General features: G+C 33.4%; 1 protein-coding gene across 2 annotated transcripts in view; it reads left to right on the top strand.

The window, feature by feature from the left end:
- The window catches only part of LOC140045229 (chloride channel protein 2-like), a 94,036-nt gene extending 87,286 nt beyond the window's left edge, over positions 1-6,750 (top strand). The window contains exons 19-22 of one of the 2 annotated variants that reach the window (XM_072090051.1): positions 2,667-2,705; positions 3,988-4,092; positions 4,501-4,587; positions 4,726-6,750. In XM_072090051.1, coding sequence (XP_071946152.1) covers positions 2,667-2,705; positions 3,988-4,092; positions 4,501-4,587; positions 4,726-4,869 — 375 coding nt within the window. In that variant the 3' untranslated portion in view covers positions 4,870-6,750. Of the gene's footprint in view, positions 1-1,815; positions 2,347-2,666; positions 2,706-3,987; positions 4,093-4,500; positions 4,588-4,725 lie in introns of those variants that run through there. The other variant, XM_072090052.1, reaches the window with a different exon arrangement.
- The last annotated feature ends 12,420 nt before the right edge of the window (positions 6,751-19,170 follow it).

Raw genomic sequence — 19,170 nt, 5'->3', positions numbered from 1 at the left:
TCATACTTCCTTTTTTTTAGAATTATCATTGATAATGATATTATAGATTTTGCACTTTACTTATGAAATATTATTTAGTGTATTCGGTTGGGGACTTTAATCAACAGAGTTTTTTTAATGTAATCAACTTTTTAATTAAACGTTTACATTTTGATAAAGAATCTGTAAAAGTGTTCATAAACATACAGTAGAACGTGGGAAGTAATATCTAGAAGGGCATATAAGCATTTACAAAAAAGTAAACAAAGAAATATACAAATGTTACCCTATCGAATATGCCAATTATTGTCTTTACCTTAGAGCCTGTTCGGACTTCTTAATTTTCATGTGTAATGGTCACGTGTGGTGTAAATTTTGAGCTGTTTCAAAAACGCAACTCATGAGGGTGGATTTTTCAATTACACCTTAAACCAGCAGCCGATTAACCACAAGATAGGAGAAATTTGACCGTATTAATGTAACAAGGGCATAAACATGGCTGCAGTCACATGCTCAAATTTGAGTTAGTGTTTACCGACCAACCGAGCGACATAGTGAGCTGTAGAGTAACAAGGCCATATACATGGCTGCAGTCGTGTGCTCAAATTTGAGTTAGTGTTTACCTACCAACCGAGCGACATAGTGAGCTGTAGAGTAACAAGGCCATATACATGGCTGCAGTCGTGTGCTCAAATTTGAGTTAGTGTTTACCGACCAACCGAGCGACATAGTGAGCTGTAGAGTAACAAGGCCATATACATGGCTGCAGTCGTGTGCTCAAATTTGAGTTAGTGTTTACCTACCAACCGACCGACATAGTGAGCTGTAGAGTAACAAGGCCATATACATGGCTGCAGTCGTGTGCTCAAATTTGAGTTAGTGTTTACCGACCAACCGAGCGACATAGTGAGCTGTAGAGTAACAAGGCCATATACATGGCTGCAGTCGTGTGCTCAAATTTGAGTTAGTGTTTACCGACCAACCGACCGATATAGTGAGCTTTAGAGTAACAAGGCCATATACATGGCTGCAGTCGTGTGCTCAAATTTGAGTTAGTGTTTACCTACCAACCGACCGACATAGTGAGCTGTAGAGTAACAAGGCCATATACATGGCTGCAGTCGTGTGCTCAAATTTGAGTTAGTGTTTACCGACCAACCGAGCGACATAGTGAGCTGTAGAGTAACAAGGCCATATACATGGCTGCAGTCGTGTGCTCAAATTTGAGTTAGTGTTTACCGACCAACCGACCGATATAGTGAGCTTTAGAGTAACAAGGCCATATACATGGCTGCAGTCGTGTGCTCAAATTTGAGTTAGTGTTTACCGACCAACCGAGCGACATAGTGAGCTGTAGAGTAACAAGGCCATATACATGGCTGCAGTCGTGTGCTCAAATTTGAGTTAGTGTTTACCGACCAACCGACCGATATAGTGAGCTTTAGAGTAACAAGGCCATATACATGGCTGCAGTCGCGTGCTCAAATTTGAGTTAGCGTTTACCGACCAACCGACCGATATAGTGAGCTTTAGAGTAACAAGGCCATATACATGGCTGCAGTCCCGTGCTCAAATTTGAGTTAGTGTTTACCGACCAACCGACCGATATAGTGAGCTTTAGAGTAACAAGGCCATATACATGGCTGCAGTCACGTGCTCAAATTTGAGTTAGTGTTTACCAACCAACCGAGATAGTGACGCGACTAAAAATATGCATGAAATATTACCTTGCTGGGTAATTTGTTTGTAGTCTAAACAGTTTGTTAGTATAGTTTGCTATTCTTAATCCATGTCTGTTTGTTTCTCAATGTTTCCTCTTCTTCCTCTCCAAACCAGTCATCCTCTGATCCCATTAGTGATAATCAGACTAATCAAAACCACATCGACAACTCCGCTTGGCAGGAAAGTACAGTAGCTCAATAACGTATCCATCTTGTTTGTTGCATGTTATTTTTTTTGTTTACCGCATTTTGAATTTTGCACAATTCATTTCATTCTTGTAGTCATGCTAGTAGAAAGATTTTTGTTTTGTTTTAGTACATTTTTTCTTCATTGAAATATTATTTTTTTAAAGTTTCTAACAACTAACTGTATTATCATTGTTTCGTTAATTTCATTAACATGTTCATAATTCATATTTTTTTTAACATCTTGGGATATAATTTATTTTAAAACTGATTTGAAATCATAAATGATTATGTTTTCTCAAAATGACTCACAGGCATGCATAGGTCAAGAGGCATGCATAGGTCAAGGGCATGCATAGGTCAAGGGGCATGCATAGGTCAAGAGCATGCATACTGTAGGTCAAGGGGCACACAGGACAAGGGCATGCATATAGGTTAGGGATATCAGTGGCATGCATAGGTCAAGGGTATGCATAGGTCAAGGGGTCTGCATAGGTCAAGGGTATGCATAGGTCAAGGTGTATACACAGGTCAAGAGTGTGCATGGGTCAAGTGTATGCATAGGTCAAGGGGAATTTTTCTAACTGGATGCTTAAGAACTTGTTATTCTATTTAAGATTGAAGTCGAGTTAAATCTAAAAACATGCTTATTTGAGTATTAGGTAGTCTTTTGCATTTTAACTGTTTTATATGTTACTACTCATCCCTTCTCAGAAATTATTTTCATATCACTATATTGTTTTTGTTGTTTAAATATTGTTTTATTTTTATTTTCAACAGTCTTCAATGGCTGATTTGGACGACATGACTCCTGAGGAGGTAAGTGTAAACAAAGATTGTTTTCAAAATTATTAATATATTTTATAATATTTCTGTTGCTCATATAAAACTTGTTTTTACAGAAAGGATATTGAATTGAAAAATTGTAAAAATTGAAAATGACACTTGATATTAAATTTAACAAACAAAATATTTTGAGAGCTGCATAAATGTCTTTAAGTTTATACGGATCATTGAAAATCTGGAAAATCATGAAATTTTACTTTTAAAAATTCCAGACCGGAAAGTCTTGGAAAAACTATCTTTCAAAAAAATGTAATGAAAAGTCATAGAAATAAATGTAGAATAAGAATAACATTTTATTTTTTATTTGGAACTCTTTCGACAAATATTTCGCTTTATATGATGAAAAATTTGTCATGAAAAAGTCATTGATAATGATATATAAAATTATTATATACAGACTAAATGCAAAACCACAAACGATCTTATTTAGATATAAGCAACCAATTATTTTTGTTACCGCAGAAAAATTACAGAAATTACATTTAAAAAGACCAATAATATTCATGAAAGAGTGGATTAAAATTGTTCATTATGAAAATTGCACATATATAAGTTTTTTTTTTTAATTATTATAATAGCTTCGATAGAGGGATGGTTAATTATTGTTTGTTCGTTTTTATTTTACAATGCTTTAAACTTTTTATTTATACAGATTAATTCAAAGTAATAAATAATGCAAAGCCTGGAAAAATAACGCTGACATTCTGTCTTGATTATTTTTATGTTTATTTTGTATCCATTTACGTCTTTTTATTTTTTACTGTTTCTCTGTCTTCAATAAGCTATATTATTTTAATCGCAAATTTTTAGAGCCTCAGAAACAAAAGAATTAAAACTATTCCGTTATTGTTTACCAATGTATTTCATAATACAATTAACATGCAAATACTGACTGTATATTTTGACACCAAATAATAATTTTGAAGTGTTTATTCAGTATGTAAATGAGTTTGGTTGTTACCAGTACAACTGTAATATTATTTGCAGTGTAAATAGATATATTAAAGGGACAGTGTTGTCAACCAACCATATCAAAGTTGTCTATGCTTTAAAGGGACATTGCTGAAATGAGTTTGGTTGGTACCAGTATAACTGTAATATTATGTGCAGTGTAAATAGATATAATAAAGGGACAGTGTTGTCAACCAACCATATCAAAGTTGTCTATGCTTTTAAAGGGACATTGCTGATGTTCATTTACATATAGTTTTGACTATCATTTGATTATTTAAAACCTTTGTATATCTTTCTACAGCAAGCTGAGTGGGAGGCTGCTGTATTAAAAGAGCAAATAGATTTCTCGGACTCTCAAATTGACCCTGCCCCATTTCAACTTGTGGAACGTACATCATTACATAAGGTAATTTATATTTTCAGTTTAATTGACATGAACATTTTGGTCCAAACTTTTGAATAAAATGTACGACATTTCCTCATCTTTAAATAAATAGGCAATTGTTATTTTTGAGATATTTTATTTTATTCAATCGAAATCAACAGCGATAATTACCGTCACAAACAGGTTTGATACAAACAAAGCCAGGACTGTTTAAATAGCAATTACTATTAGATTACAGTAGAGCCTCTATTTTGGGTCACTCTTATTCAGGAGATACCTCTATTAAGGGGACACTATTATGTTCCATGAAACAAAGAAAGGAAAATATATATAACCCTGATTCTGAGAAACCCCTATTTAGGGAACCTTTTGTAACGTCCCGAAGGACATTGAAATTAACATGCTTTATGCTTTATATTATCTCCTCAGGTGCATTCATTATTTTCATTGCTTGGTTTAAACCACGCGTATGTAACAACACTCGGACGTTTAGTTGGAGTTGTTGCACTGAAGGAGGTTGGTGAATATTTTATCATTTAAAAAAAATTCAAATGAAAAACAATATTCTATTTACTAACAAAACGTTTTTCCTCAATAAAATATTGATAGAAATTCTTGATATAACTATGAATTTTATCTGCTTTTTTTCTTTAGATCCGTCGAGCGATTGAACACAACAATTTTTACAGAAATCAGAGGGCGCCAGTCGATAGAACAGTGGTTACTCCGTCAGAAAGTCCAGAACCAACGATGGGGACAGCACCACAGTTTAACTTACTAGTTGATGAAGCAGAATAAAATTGTAAAGGAGGGGGAAAAAATTGGGTAAAAATACTTTATTGAAGACTAAGTTATGCGGGTAAGGTTTTTTTTTAATGCAAATTATGAAACGGGTAATTATTAGTGATAGAAAACTAAATTAGTATATAAAGCAAGGGTTGTTTTCAGGAAAAAAATATTGGAAAATACCCACCGAATTTTCGTACAATTAAACCATGGTTAGATATGATGGTTTTTTAGCAAATTTCAGACGATTACAAGAGTGCATTCAACAAAAGAAAATCATAGCTAAACATTTTTAAAACAATTAAGCGTGTTGAGACATAGAGCATTCTGATTGGCCAAGAATATAAAGTGACGCATTGAACACACAAATGGTCAGACATGCGATTGGCCAAGAAGTGAAGAATTAATCGGTTCATTGGACACAAAGCATTCTGACCTGTGATTGGCCAAGAAATGCAGAATTAATCGGTTTATTGGGCAAACAAAACATTCTGATCTGTGATTGGCCAAGAAGTGAAGAATTAATCGCTATACTGATCTGTGATTGGATAAGAACAAAGTTGAACTTTATTCTCTCAGATTGGCTTCAAGGAAGCTACGTGTTGAACACGTAAAGGCACTCTGGTTCAATTATGTTTTATTTTTGGATTAAACATGAATTCTTTTGTTTTCTTCTTCAAATTAACAGAATATTTTTGCTATATGGCTGAAAGATGTTCTTTGTAAATGCAAGTACCTATAATACTTTAAAGGTACATGGTAAATGAAACAAATATTTAAGAAAAAGTAATAATTGATAATGATATCAGGTTTAGTTATGTCTTTTTCAGATAGTGATGCTTTCACTCTATTTTATTATTTGTAGAAAAAGTTAATCATGTTACAACAATCAAGGCAATCTAACAACAGAATGCCGAGCTCCGGAGATCAAAGGGTTCATCTGTGGCTGCAACACTCTCAGTTCCACGCCTCTTAGACACAGCACATCATGGACAATAATATGTACATACAGTAGTATTATGGTATTTGTCGCAGCCAAACATAAGAGCAAAGGACTGTTACAAGTTCCTATCTTGTCAAGGCGAGCTCAGTGTCCTGATGTTAGATTGCCTTACAAAAACAGACAGTTTAATTGTAAATACAGATATTCTATAAGCAGAAGTATTTAAGTAAAACCATGTATTCAAAGGATCTGGCGCAATGGTGAAGAACCTGGCTTATTTGAGATAAGTTACTGGTTCAAATCTTTGCCAGCTTTAGGCAAGATAAAGATGCATGACCCGCAATCAACCAATACACAAGGGAAGCAGCGAGCGGAATAAGTGGACTTAAGCTCTCAATATTTAGGGAAATTATATAACCAGTTCAGCTAACTGTACTGAATACGTACTGAATACGCTCACAGCAATGTCTAGATTCTAGACGACGGCGATTCACTTGGTAAACAGATGAATATTTTGGCACACATAGCATTTCATACGTGTATTATTTTAGCTGTGAAGACAAAAATTGAAACACCGACTGATGGACAACAACGTAAAAAAGACAACGTAAAAAAGTCCGACATCACACGTCTACAACATCTTAGGCTCTGTCTACACTAACAAAAAGTTTGAATAGTTATTTGATAGTGATATGCTTAAATTTGGTAGTGATACATGCTTAAATTTGGTAGTGATACATGCTTAAATTTGGTAGTGATATGCTAGTGATATGACATCATCGTCATCACAATTATTTTTTTGTTTAGTAGTACTGTACTAAGTGTGCTAATATTAATTTCCAAAGAATAGTTGATGGATGTTTTTAATTAAGTTTTCTTCAGACAACTCGATATGCAGGTGCATAGCTGCAGAAAATAATATATACATTATTTTTTGCTTATTTCATTTATATTACCTTTTGTTTATACAGGTATAACTATTTATATTATATTATTTTAATTCAATATTTTAGTTTTTTTATTTACTCTTTTAATATTTACTTTACTTTTTTTTTGTATTTATGTATTGTACATTATTTTCAATTGAATGTATGTGCACGTTTATTTTGTAATTGTGTTTTTAACATTATTTTATATAATGCAATTTGCATAATGTATATTATTTGTATAATAATTATAGACACTTTATTTTCAAACGGACACCACACCTATTGGTGTTTTTCGCAGGGCCGGTTAACTTATACTTGCGATACAAAACTATTCGCAAATCATTATATTATATTTAACATCAATGTTTTAAGTATTAGTCAGCCAAGATTTCTTCAACCTCTCGGCAATCGAAGAACAACACAAAATCGCTGAATATTTTAAAATTCAAAATATAATTTAATAGCTGGCCAGATCTGAGACTATGATAAACCATAGAGAAATAAGTATCATCATGACTAAACTAACTAATGTCGAATAGTGTATTTTACGTAGCCTAAGTGGAGGCAGGTTGCTATCCACACGGCCACCGTTTGTGATACTAAATTTTGCTCACACGATTTTTGTGACTAGGTTTACACAAAACATTTTTACTAGGGTGTATCTGTTCACTGAAGGACTAAGGGTAAGTTTACATGAATCATCTAAATTCAGTCTGCAGTCGTGTGAACGGGGCTTTAGACATGTACCACGTGGTATATGGACTTGAAATGTTGAACTTTCCCACGTACATTTGAGACTGATGTACAGGTAGCATAGATAGACAAACAAATTACTTACAGTACTGAATGCCTATACAAATCGGGAAAAGTTTTGTTTGGTTTTTATTTATTTATTTTTTTTTTGCGTTTTGCGCGTTGAATGTCGCGTACCAAAATTATGCAGGTTCGAACTAGCTAAATCTGTTTTAACCTGGAGTATTCATTAAACATAATATGGATATTTAGCGTTTAAGTGTGTGTAAAGTATGTGTTGAAGTAGTGCGAAACGTGCTGTTTAGAATGTTAATCCCACAGTTCCGATGAAGATGAGATGATTTATTAACATACAGATGTTAGTAAACACATTAATTGTTATTATTATCACTTTATTTATCTTGTATAATTGCCCTATGTTTCTTTTCATGCATGGACGACATACGTCACTGCCTATATATATCATACTGTAAAATATGAAACGGACAACATACGTCATGTTGCCCATATATGGCATAGGCCTACTATAAATTAAGAAACGGACAACATACGTCATGTTGCCAATATAAATGACATACTGTAAAATAAGAAACGGACAACATACGTCATCTTTTAATAAAGTACGCTTTGCTTATCACAAAGCATTGACGCATCGTATAGGTTTAATGTACGTTATTAAACATTCCAATCAACCACTTGTATTATTCTTTGTTGAAGAAATACAGATGTCCCCACTAAATGTCTCACTCCGGCCACGTGATGTTTTCCTTGAAGTGAATTCTTTTCACACTGAGTTTGGATTCCGTTCTGGTGGCCTGGTAAAAAAAAACCGTCAAAATGCGTGTAGTTTTTAAGATTGAACTACTGCTCACACAAAATCATTACGGTTCCAGTTTACGTATGCGTGTGATCGAAAAACGTCACGCAGAGCAGTCCAGGGTTTTCTCCGGGCCACAACTGAAAGTACGTATGCTTGTATTCAGTACAGTACTTTTGTTAAAGTAATCCAGTAACTGTACATTGTGCTATATTCATTGCCAGATACATAGGGATATATAGATATATAGAAATATTTTTGTAAAAATATATGTATATTCCCACCACGCGAAATGCAATCTATAGATATATGTAATATATATTTCAACAGTTAATCCTATATTAGGAGTTTTATTAAGATTAAGAATTCGGGTCAATAAAATCTATTTAGTCAAATGTTTTAAAATAAATATATAGTACTCTATGTAAAGCCAGTAATAATGCTTTTTATTTGTTTAAGTTTAGGTATCATCTTCCCTATGCTGAATTGTAGGCTAACCCAAATGTGAAAGCCTTATTGACAGATTGTTTGCCAAGGGTCGAAATGCATTTTACACCGGTAGTTTATAGTTGGGTCCGTTAAGGTTTACTCGGGTAATTTTATTTCATGGGTAGCCTACAGTTATCGCTAGGTTTTGTGGGTAGAAACCAACTTACTAAGCCTTAACGGACCCTTTAAGTATGTACTGTAGACCTACTATGCATATCTGTCTAACTTTGTCGACATAAGCATGATTGTTTTTTGTTTAGTTTATTAAATTGTAGACGTATGTTCATTATCGTCAGTGACGTCAAAGGTTGCTGCGCGCGCGCGTCTAAACACTGATACAAATTTAACGCATTAACTTTGATGTCATATTGTATCCATTTATAATTGTGTTATTATAAATTATAAATTGTAAAAATGTCAACTTTTGTGAACAACGATGGCAAAGTACTATGGTGCTTCTTTTCGTAATTTATTTTCTAAAGGATTTTGGTAATGAGGGCAAACCTGATATTTATATAAAAATAATTTTATCAGAACAACGAATCAAAGGTTTTCATTATCCTCCGATAGATTGTCTTATTGATGGGAAGGAGCATTCGATATGCACAGCCTAGCCACAGGGGGAAACATACCTGCGTTGGTCTTGTCTTTGTGAAGTTGAACTTAAACAAGGGACTTATTGCTTGATATGAACATCCATACGATAAGAAATTTATGTAACAGATTTTAAGCGTAATAATGTAAATTATCTTAGGGAGAAAATAGTATTTCATGATTCTTAGAAAATGATATCTTTCGAAAGAAATAGATTTATTGACGAATCGAGAAAGAATATCGAGTAGTCACGTGAACATTCGAAAAATACATTAACCACGGACCGGTCGATCACACACGACAGCTAACCTGTGGTAAAATAAAAATTAAAGGAGGAACCCCCTTCCCCTCATAGATTTGCGCAGGCGCCTAAGATGAATTTTACATATTCTGGTAACTTGTTTTTAACACCTACGTGCGTGTGTTATCTAAATTGGTTTCCCAAACTAATTAACAGTGTTGAAAATTAATGAATACATTTTCATAGAAACTAATATGTTTCATCTTTCCTTATTTTTTGTTTTAAATTAAAATAAAATTTCATCAACATGATACATTTATTCATATAATTAATTAATTTTATTTATACTTAATTTTGATTAAATCTGTTAATCAGTTTCGTTTATTGCATATCATGTTCATGATATGCAACAAACGAAACTGATTAACAGATTTAATTTTAAGTCATAATATATTTTACCACATAAGCCTCTGTGTCTACACTATCAAACTTATGTAACAAAACAAAATGTGCTGTGCTCATAATGGACACGATGACGTCATATCACTGCCATATTGGGGCACGTCACACTTTGTCAATAGTGTGATAGTGTAGACAGAGATTTATTTTGTATTCAGATTCATTTCAAAATGATATGTTAACCTTTATGTATAATGTATTATATTAAAAGTAAATTCAATGTCTTTTACGAAACCAGTCGTGTAGCTTTTTTTTGTATGTGATTGGTGAAAGTGAGTGTTTGACTCTCAAGGGGCATGCACAGGTCGAGGGGCCTGCATAGGTCAAGGGGCATGCATTGGATAATGCTAGACCTATATGCCGTGATCTCAGTGCTTGACTGTCAAGGGGCATGCATAGGTCAATGGGTATGCATAGGATATTGTTATAGGCCTATGTGACGTGATCTCAATGCAACCGGTATAAATAACAACAAAACTGCAAGTTACTTTCATGTTATACTGCAAACAAAAAACAAGTACATGACATACACTGATCCATCGGTGCCAAACAGCAAACACTATACTGTTGATTCCAAGCCAGCAATGTATTTATACCATTGAGCTATAAAATTAGTTTTATTAAAACTATTTATATTATTATTATATTATAAATCCAAAGGCAAATTACTGAAAAAATGACAAGCTGTGAGTATCAGTGACTGGATCTCAATGGAGATACAAAAAAAACAAGCAACTGAAATAATGACAATGCTTTGTATATCAGTGGTTGGATCTCAATGGAGATACAAGTAAAATAAGCACTGAAAAAAGGACAATGCTGTGGGTATCAGTCAGGAGATACAAAATAAAATAAGCAAAAAGCTAAATCAAAACGATCAAAATGTAAATGTAAAGCTTTTGGGTAACACTAGCCCTTCATCATATATTATTATATAACATATTCAATATCAAAACTCATTTTATAGTTCCCTGTTTGTACCAGTGTGCATTTAGCCAGTTATAGAAATTAACCTATGACCTTAGTTCTATAAACTTCTGTAATAATAATAGTGCTAGAACACAATACATTATTTATCTTATTACCTCAATATATTCATGTTTTTTTATGATATTTATAGTAACTATCTAAATCGTCTCAATTGCAGCATATCAGTTATTATTGTAACACTTTCAGTCGATTTCCAACATTAAAATCTCATTAATGCTCAATGTACTATTGCAACGATATTAGTGCAAATGATAAACAGGAAATTGCGCAGCCGGCCGCCTTATCAATACGTTCGTTATAACTATTATTATTAACAATGTCCTCAATAGATAAAGAATTACGTTTGTATTATTTTTAAAGAGAGAAAAAAGAACATGATTTCCTTTAAGTATTTAATGTTTGCTAGACGTGCTGGCGTGCTTTCTTCATAACATAGTTTACCCTAGGTCGATGACGTCAAATTACACATTGTCATATAAAAAAAACGGACAAGCGTAATTTATATGACGTTTGACGCCGGATGTAAGTTTGTTTTTTACTAGAAACGGGATGCACTTGTTTTTAGATCTTGTTTTACTTTTTTTTTCAACAAAGCAGAAAAATGGGTAGGCCTAAACAACGTGAAGGTTTTATTGCTAGAAATAAACAAATAAAATCAAAATCAAATCGTGAAGATGGTGTTGTTTATACTGTTATGGTTACGCTGGAATGTGACGATGAATTATTAATATATTATACGAGACATTGGCAATAAACGTTTTTGTTAACATTTTTAAAAATAACTAGAACTAAATTCTAATAGGAATGATGATTTTGTGACATTTACATCTACAACGTGTGGGTCTTTCGGTTGTCGGTTTCTTAAAGCTTGGTTCCCACTAGCGACGCAACGTAACAAAATCTACGCAACGTAAGAAAATTTCCTAATAATTGTATTTGCCCCCGCCTGTTTAAAATCAAACTTGTGATGTTTGCAGCACTGTTGCGTCGTCGGTTCCCACTGAAGCTTGGTTCCCACTAGAACGTAACGCAAGGACGTAAACGCAACGCAAGCGTTTTAACCAATGAAAAGCGAAGTTATAGACAGTTAGCAATCACAAGCGAATAAGCCATCGCTTGTGATTATTGGTCAATTCATTTGCGTTGCGTTACGTCCTTGTGCCGCGTCGCTAGTGGGAACCACGCTTAAAGCTTGGTTCTCACTAGCGACGCAACGTAACGCAATTTACACAACGTAAGAAAATACCCTTCATCGTGTCGGTTCCCACTTATGATTACGCAATACAGCACTTTGCGTCAATACGTCGCTGCGTTGCGTTCTAGAGGGAACCACGCTTTAGATCAGGCGCTTTAGATTAAATCCTTACAGAGGCTTAACTACCAAGGAAGGTTCGTGACTGCAACGGGTCGTTTCAAACCGTTCGAATTCTTAACGAGTTTCAGGTGAGGGTTGACGTAACTACAGGTGTTTTTAAATGAACCATTACACCTGACAGCAGTATAACCTCGACTGCTGTCAGAGTAAGATCAATGATATTCAGGTGCAACAGCTCAATCTTGGTGCAGACGAAGGTTTCGCAGGTGAGTCATTTATGGCTGAATCAATCTATGATCCTAAATTATCAATTTATTCTAAATGCCCAGTCGTTTTAGTTTAGATATAGCTAAACTAAACTGCACTGAAAATCAGCAAAAGCCTTCCGTAATTTGTACGCCTTTATTCGTATTAATTCGTTATCGAGCTAATAAATTCATAACCAATGTTAAGAGATTTAAAGAGTTGATGCATGACACAAACATTGCATTTTGGAAAAGTGAAATGCTAAAAAAATCGTCACTTCAGACATACTCTCTTATTAAGTCTAATCCGTGCCTTGAAAAATATTTATTGGATTGTACAGACTTTCTAGGATCTAGCCTCAAATTCAAACTACGTTCTAACGTCCTTTAGGTTACAGGAGTTGTAAGTGGCTTCCTGAATATGATGGTATCTGTAAAATGTGTAAGAATGGTTTAGAAGACATTCAACATTTTCTATTCACATGTAACCAACTCAATGGCATAAGGATTGAAGAATATACCAAATTAGAATATATGTTAATCGATATCAATCATTTAGATGTATGGGAAAATTTTATCTCTGGTGACCTGAACACCAAATTAAATCTTGTATTAGGTGGAACTGATAACTACTATCATTATATGTATGACGTTGATTCCATATCAAATACCTTTGATTGTTACTGTAAGCACTATGTTAAAAGAGCTTGGGCACACAGATGTATTGTTCTAGGCGAGTAATGTTCATATCAATCAAACTAAATGATTGATATCTATCTCACTAAATGATTGATATCTATCTCATTATAGTGTTAGGTCTACATTGTTGTTGCCCAATTCATTTTATATTGTACAGTTCCTACCTTTTCTATATGTTTATTTCTTGTAATTTTGTATTTTTAGGTGTCAGTTCAATGGTATTGCAGTTACTGTAGTTGAATTTGTTGTTGACCTACGTCGACTTTTTATTGTAATTGTTATTTTCTATATCATGTTTTTTTTTTTTGTATATTTCTCTTGGATGCACCTTCCATTTGGTCGAGTGCCACTGTTGTAAAAGTGTAATCTCCAAATAAATTATTATTATTTATTTCTAGACTACGAGATTAATTGCATATAAATTGTTGTGACTCGATGAAGAGAGTTCATCTATTCATAATATCTGTTTTTGTTATTTTGGAAATTATATAATTTGCGTTGTGTCCTATTCTTGTGCCGGGCCTATAGCAGATTGTAAGCTAGGCCTGTATGTTCTCTAGAGCAACGTCACTCTTCCCCCAGATAAACTTTTTTTTTTATTGTGGCCTTGTTTTGAAATTTAAATGGAATGACATTTTTTTAATTAGGAGGGAAAACTGTTTTATTTTTTTTACTTTATTTATTTACATTTCATAGTTAAATTAATTTATTATTTACATCTAAAGCTCTGTCTACACTATCAAACGTTATGTGACAAAATAGTGTGATGTGCCCTTATATGGACACGATGATGTCATATCACTACCGTATTTGAACATATCACTATTATTTGGGTACATCACATCACATTTTGTTGTCAAACTAGATTGATAATATAGACAGAGCTTTAGTTAATAAGGATGTGTCAAATTATCATATTCTCACAAATTGTTATATGTCGTAAATTAGACTTCAGATAAATCGTAGGCCTACTTTGTAATTTGATTATTCTCCAGAGAGATTATATAACTTACAGAAAATCCAATTATCGTCTATGCAATTATTAGTACAGTAGATCTATTCCCTTTAACAAAATAATCATAACACCTTCTAGGCTTTTTTTAGCATCCCCTAGAATTTGAATTTCTAGAATTACGGTTATGTGTTTCAAATAGGCTACTAATCCCCAAAAATTCTACGGTAAATCTTTAAATTGCAATTTGGGATATTTAACATTATTGACAATAACATTAAGTATATATATGCTGGCCTACTTTATCCGACAATATTGTGGAATTGATATAACCTACGAGGCGCATGCTGCCCTACGAATAACATTTTTATTCATGAAAGGGCGCTATATAAATGTGGTATTATTATTATTATTATTATTTTAATAATTATTTATTTCTAAAACTGCGCCTCGTAGAAAAAATTACTATGGGTACCATTAACGTAAAACTGATTTTTTTTTTCAAGTTATGTGGGTTTAAACATGAATAGGAGAACCCTTATCACGGGGACACCTTCAAGACCCAAATAAGTGTTTTCTGAATGGAGTATGCTCTTGATACGCACGGTCCCCGGGTGGTCGTAGGTCGTAGGCCTATTGTTAAACATATTGCTCTCTCGTTTGAGTCACATGAAAATATCCCCTCAATGTAGGTGTCCCGCGAATATGAGTGTTTCAAATGTGGTTCTACTCTAGACATGGATCTCCTGAATAAAGTTAGTGCTAGATTTGAAAATCAGTAGTTACAAAAAAAAATGGTTAGATTACTTGCAACAACAAGCAGCTGTTTTTATGTTGGTAACAAAAGATTCAATCTCGTTTTAGTTGTTTTTATAGACTGATATCTTCCGTTAAGAAATTTACCGTTTTTCCGCTGTTGTGATATTATTGATTTTGGTTACCATGGTAAGTCGGAAGGCTTATTCGAAGAGAACTAAATAGATTTGGAATTTGATTGTTATTTGAATGGTAATATGATAGTGATTTTTACAAATATTATATGATGAGCATGAGTAGAGTGGTTAGAACTATATGCATGTGTGATTCGGGGAAAAAAATTAATATATTCATGAATATTACATTATAGTCCTACGGAATATCTTTCCTCTAAATACTGTATGCCTACTTTATGACGATTGATGAGGGCGCCTAAAATCGACTGAGTGCGCATGCGTTAAGCCTATTTGTTTTGTTAATTATCAACTAAAGCATTTACTCTATAAAAACCTGTAGATGGAACGCTGTGAGCGATGTGTAACGTGCTGGTCCACGTGAACGACGCAATTACTTAACGCTACGTGCGAATAGACATGGGAGAAATACTAAACCATTTTTAAGGTAAGATCAAGTCAAGTCAAATACTATTTATTATCATTTGTTTTAAGAAAAAACATAGATGCTTTGTCTTATTCATATGGATGCAGTATTAAAACCAGCCTTACGCTATTTAAACGGGAAAAGTAGGCCTACAGCGAACGTTGGCTTCCATTGGTGAAGCAATACAATAGAACCACCTCTATATTAAGGTAACACCTACTAAAACTAAAAATTTTCTCTTTTTAACAGTTATGTTCCGGGCCTGGGGGTATATTGCCGTGTAGTGTTAAAACGTTGTCCATCCATTGTTCGTTCCACGAGAATGTTCTCTTACGTGTCCCTTGGGTGTTCCCCTAATAGAGGTTTCTCCTTCATAATGGTTGTCCCAAACTGAGGGATCATTTCTCTGCAGCAATGATAATGCTTTTCCAAGATTCAAGAAATTGTATTGGTCCACTTTAAAATGTAAATTTGTTTTGCGTGGCATAATTCAGACAATAAAAACAACAAAGAATATACATGAAATTGCAAAAGCCTATGTTAAAATAAAAATAATATAATAATGGTATTTGAACAGTCAATTGACTATTATTTATTTATTATTTACATTATTTTTTAACGTATACTATTCGCGTATCTTGTTTTAGAATTGACAACATTTGGCCTACTTGACGATTCGCGTGAAAATAATAATTACATTCATTAATCAATATAGCTGTTTAAGGGATTAAACGACTCGAGGAGGGAATTATGATTCATAAACGCTATTTACTTTAATGCTCATTATAACATTAATGACCTGGTAGGCCTGTCATGCTTTCAGTATTTGTTATGAATAAGACTTACTGGCTGAGGAACATTTTGATTGAAAAGAGTAGGCCTGGAATTCGACAAGTGGTGCAGTTTTAGTGGCGGGAAATATATGATTTGTTAGTCACTGGCACCATTTAAAAAGTAAAAATAATAGGCCTACAAAGCATAAACGCGTAAATAATAGATACATAGACCTACTGGATAAGGAACATTTTGAAAAGAGTAGGCCTAGGATTCAACAAGTGGTGCAGTTTTAGCGGCGGGAAATATGATTTGTTAGTAAAAATTAAATACAGAATAGGCCTACAAAGCAGAACGCGTAAATAAAAGATACACATACTGTAGGACATAGAAACGCGTAAGCGTGTGCCAAGACATGTGATACAGCGACTCCGAAAAATTGTCATAAACAAGTTACAACCGTACAAACCTGAAATATTAGTTTTTGTTTTCACTCTCTATGACATCCAAAAAATAAGTTAATCCTCTGACAAGTTTTAATTATTATTCTGATTTTTTTTCCCGAAATATTTGGGACAGTTATCGTCGACTGGGAAAACAGAAGAGGCTTAGCAAATAATAAATCATTTTATTAAAAAATTATGTTTATTTATTTACAATTATATTTTATTTTTATTATTTCAACACCTTTTTATATTTATATTATTACATATTTTTAGTTATTTATTTATTTAACAATATCTATCCAGGATTACACAATCAAAAATAAAAGATAGGCCTAAACCTGTGTTGCATTGTGGTACAAAAATAAATCGGAATACAAAAAACAGTTTTGTATAAAAGTATATAAAATAATAAATGATATTTAATGGAAAGAAAATACAATAGACGGGAGTGGTACCAAGCAGAACCAAGAATAAAATACTATTTTTACGTAGTCCTACACAAATCTCTGCAGGCCTTATACTATCTCATTGAGTGAGTGGCCGAGCGGTGAGTGAGTGGCCGAGCGGTTACGACAGTGGAACCGTAATTACGTAGCCATAACATCGGCATGGGTTCGAGGCTCACTCACTCCATGGTTCTGGTGGTAGAACGAGTCTTCTCGGATAAGGACTATAAACCGTAGGTCCAGTGTACACATCTAGCTCGTGTGCACTTTAAAGAACCTAGTACATCTTTCGAGACGAGTAGGGGGTTACCCCGGTGTATTAGTACATCACAGCCACTGATCACCGACTGGGCCCTCTGAGAGACCAGTCTTTGACTGAAGAGGTTACCCAGTATAAATATATATTTCAATCAAATATATATTTCAACTGCCTTAATAATATGAGCCATGACTGCGCTTAAATACCGGCTAGCTGTACTGCAGCCTGTGGTTATTGAAAATTCTCATTAATTTTTCATTATCCTGGAGCAACACGTGTAAGGGTATAATTACGATTTACCCGTGTCAAGCGATCGATAGAAAATATTTATATGATAATAACAATAGAAGGCGTGGCGTATATTATGAATCATCAATTTTTAAAATTAATAATGTTGTTTCTAATGCATTCAAAATATAAAATAATATTGAAATTATGTTAGAATTGTGTAAAATACATTATAATAGGCCTACAAAAGATTGATAAACAACTGCATATATATGTACAGTATGAAGTCATATCGGGAATAACTCAATAAGCTATGTCTACACTATCAAACAATATGTGATATGATGTGCCCATATGGAAAGTTCAAATAATCCATCGCTTGTGATCACTTGCGTCTCTAATGGAAACCAACCCTTAAAGATATATTGTCCCCCTAAAAAAATATTTGTTTAATTTTTGTTGTTGAATATGTTATTTTAATGTCACATAATAGTTATTCACTCTCACAAAAAATTGGGTCTGAAAAAAATTTATTTGCCTGAGAAAAATGTAATTTAAAGCAAAAAATTGTCAAATTGTCTGGAAGACAATGAGTTTTTGGGTAATTTAACTGTTTATTTTGTCTTTTTATAGGTGAAATAATTTTTTCCCCCGTTTTTTTCTTATGGAAGTGAACAACTTCATTAAAACTGCAAAATGGCCTATTCAAAGTCCGATTTTAAAAATCTTTATTTTTCATGATTTTGGGGGACAATACATCTTTAAGGTGGATACTAGATAAAAAAAAAACTACGACCAACTCTATTCAAGGGACTATTTTTGTTTTCCCTTAATATGCTTCAGAACTGTATAGGCCTACCATCGTAATCAGACGATTCTCGGTACTCTGTATCTATTTTTTTCTGTATCATAGGCAGATTTCGTGATACAGCATCTCATGTTTTTTTGTCATATGTGACGCCGGTATCATGTGGTTCGAAATAAAAGAAATACATTTAACTAATAATTAGCAGGCCTGAGTGTGAATTGACCTTTTGATAAATATGAATAATTAATCATCACCCAATATCAGTGTTGAATTGATACTGGAAGATGGCTATTACAAATGTAATTGCTTTTAATCAAGTAAGGTAACTATAAATAGAGTTATTAAAATGTATTAATTTGCTTAACAAACAATCTCAATCTCATTCAAGCTTGTTAAACTTTTTGTCGATGTTTTCCTTTTCAATCTCATGTTTTATGTTTCTTTATTGAATGTGATCAATATTCTTTCATATTGTATTTATTTATTTATTTATTTAACAACATATTTATACAGGATAAAACACAATCAAGTAGAAATAAACTTGTTTTGCATTGTGGTCCTGTCGACAAA

Source organism: Antedon mediterranea, chromosome 3 (assembly GCF_964355755.1).
Source record: "Antedon mediterranea chromosome 3, ecAntMedi1.1, whole genome shotgun sequence".
Lineage (NCBI taxonomy): Eukaryota > Metazoa > Echinodermata > Crinoidea > Comatulida > Antedonidae > Antedon > Antedon mediterranea.
The sequence above is the reverse complement of the archived record's forward strand: the minus strand, read 5'-3'. Positions and strand labels throughout refer to the sequence as shown.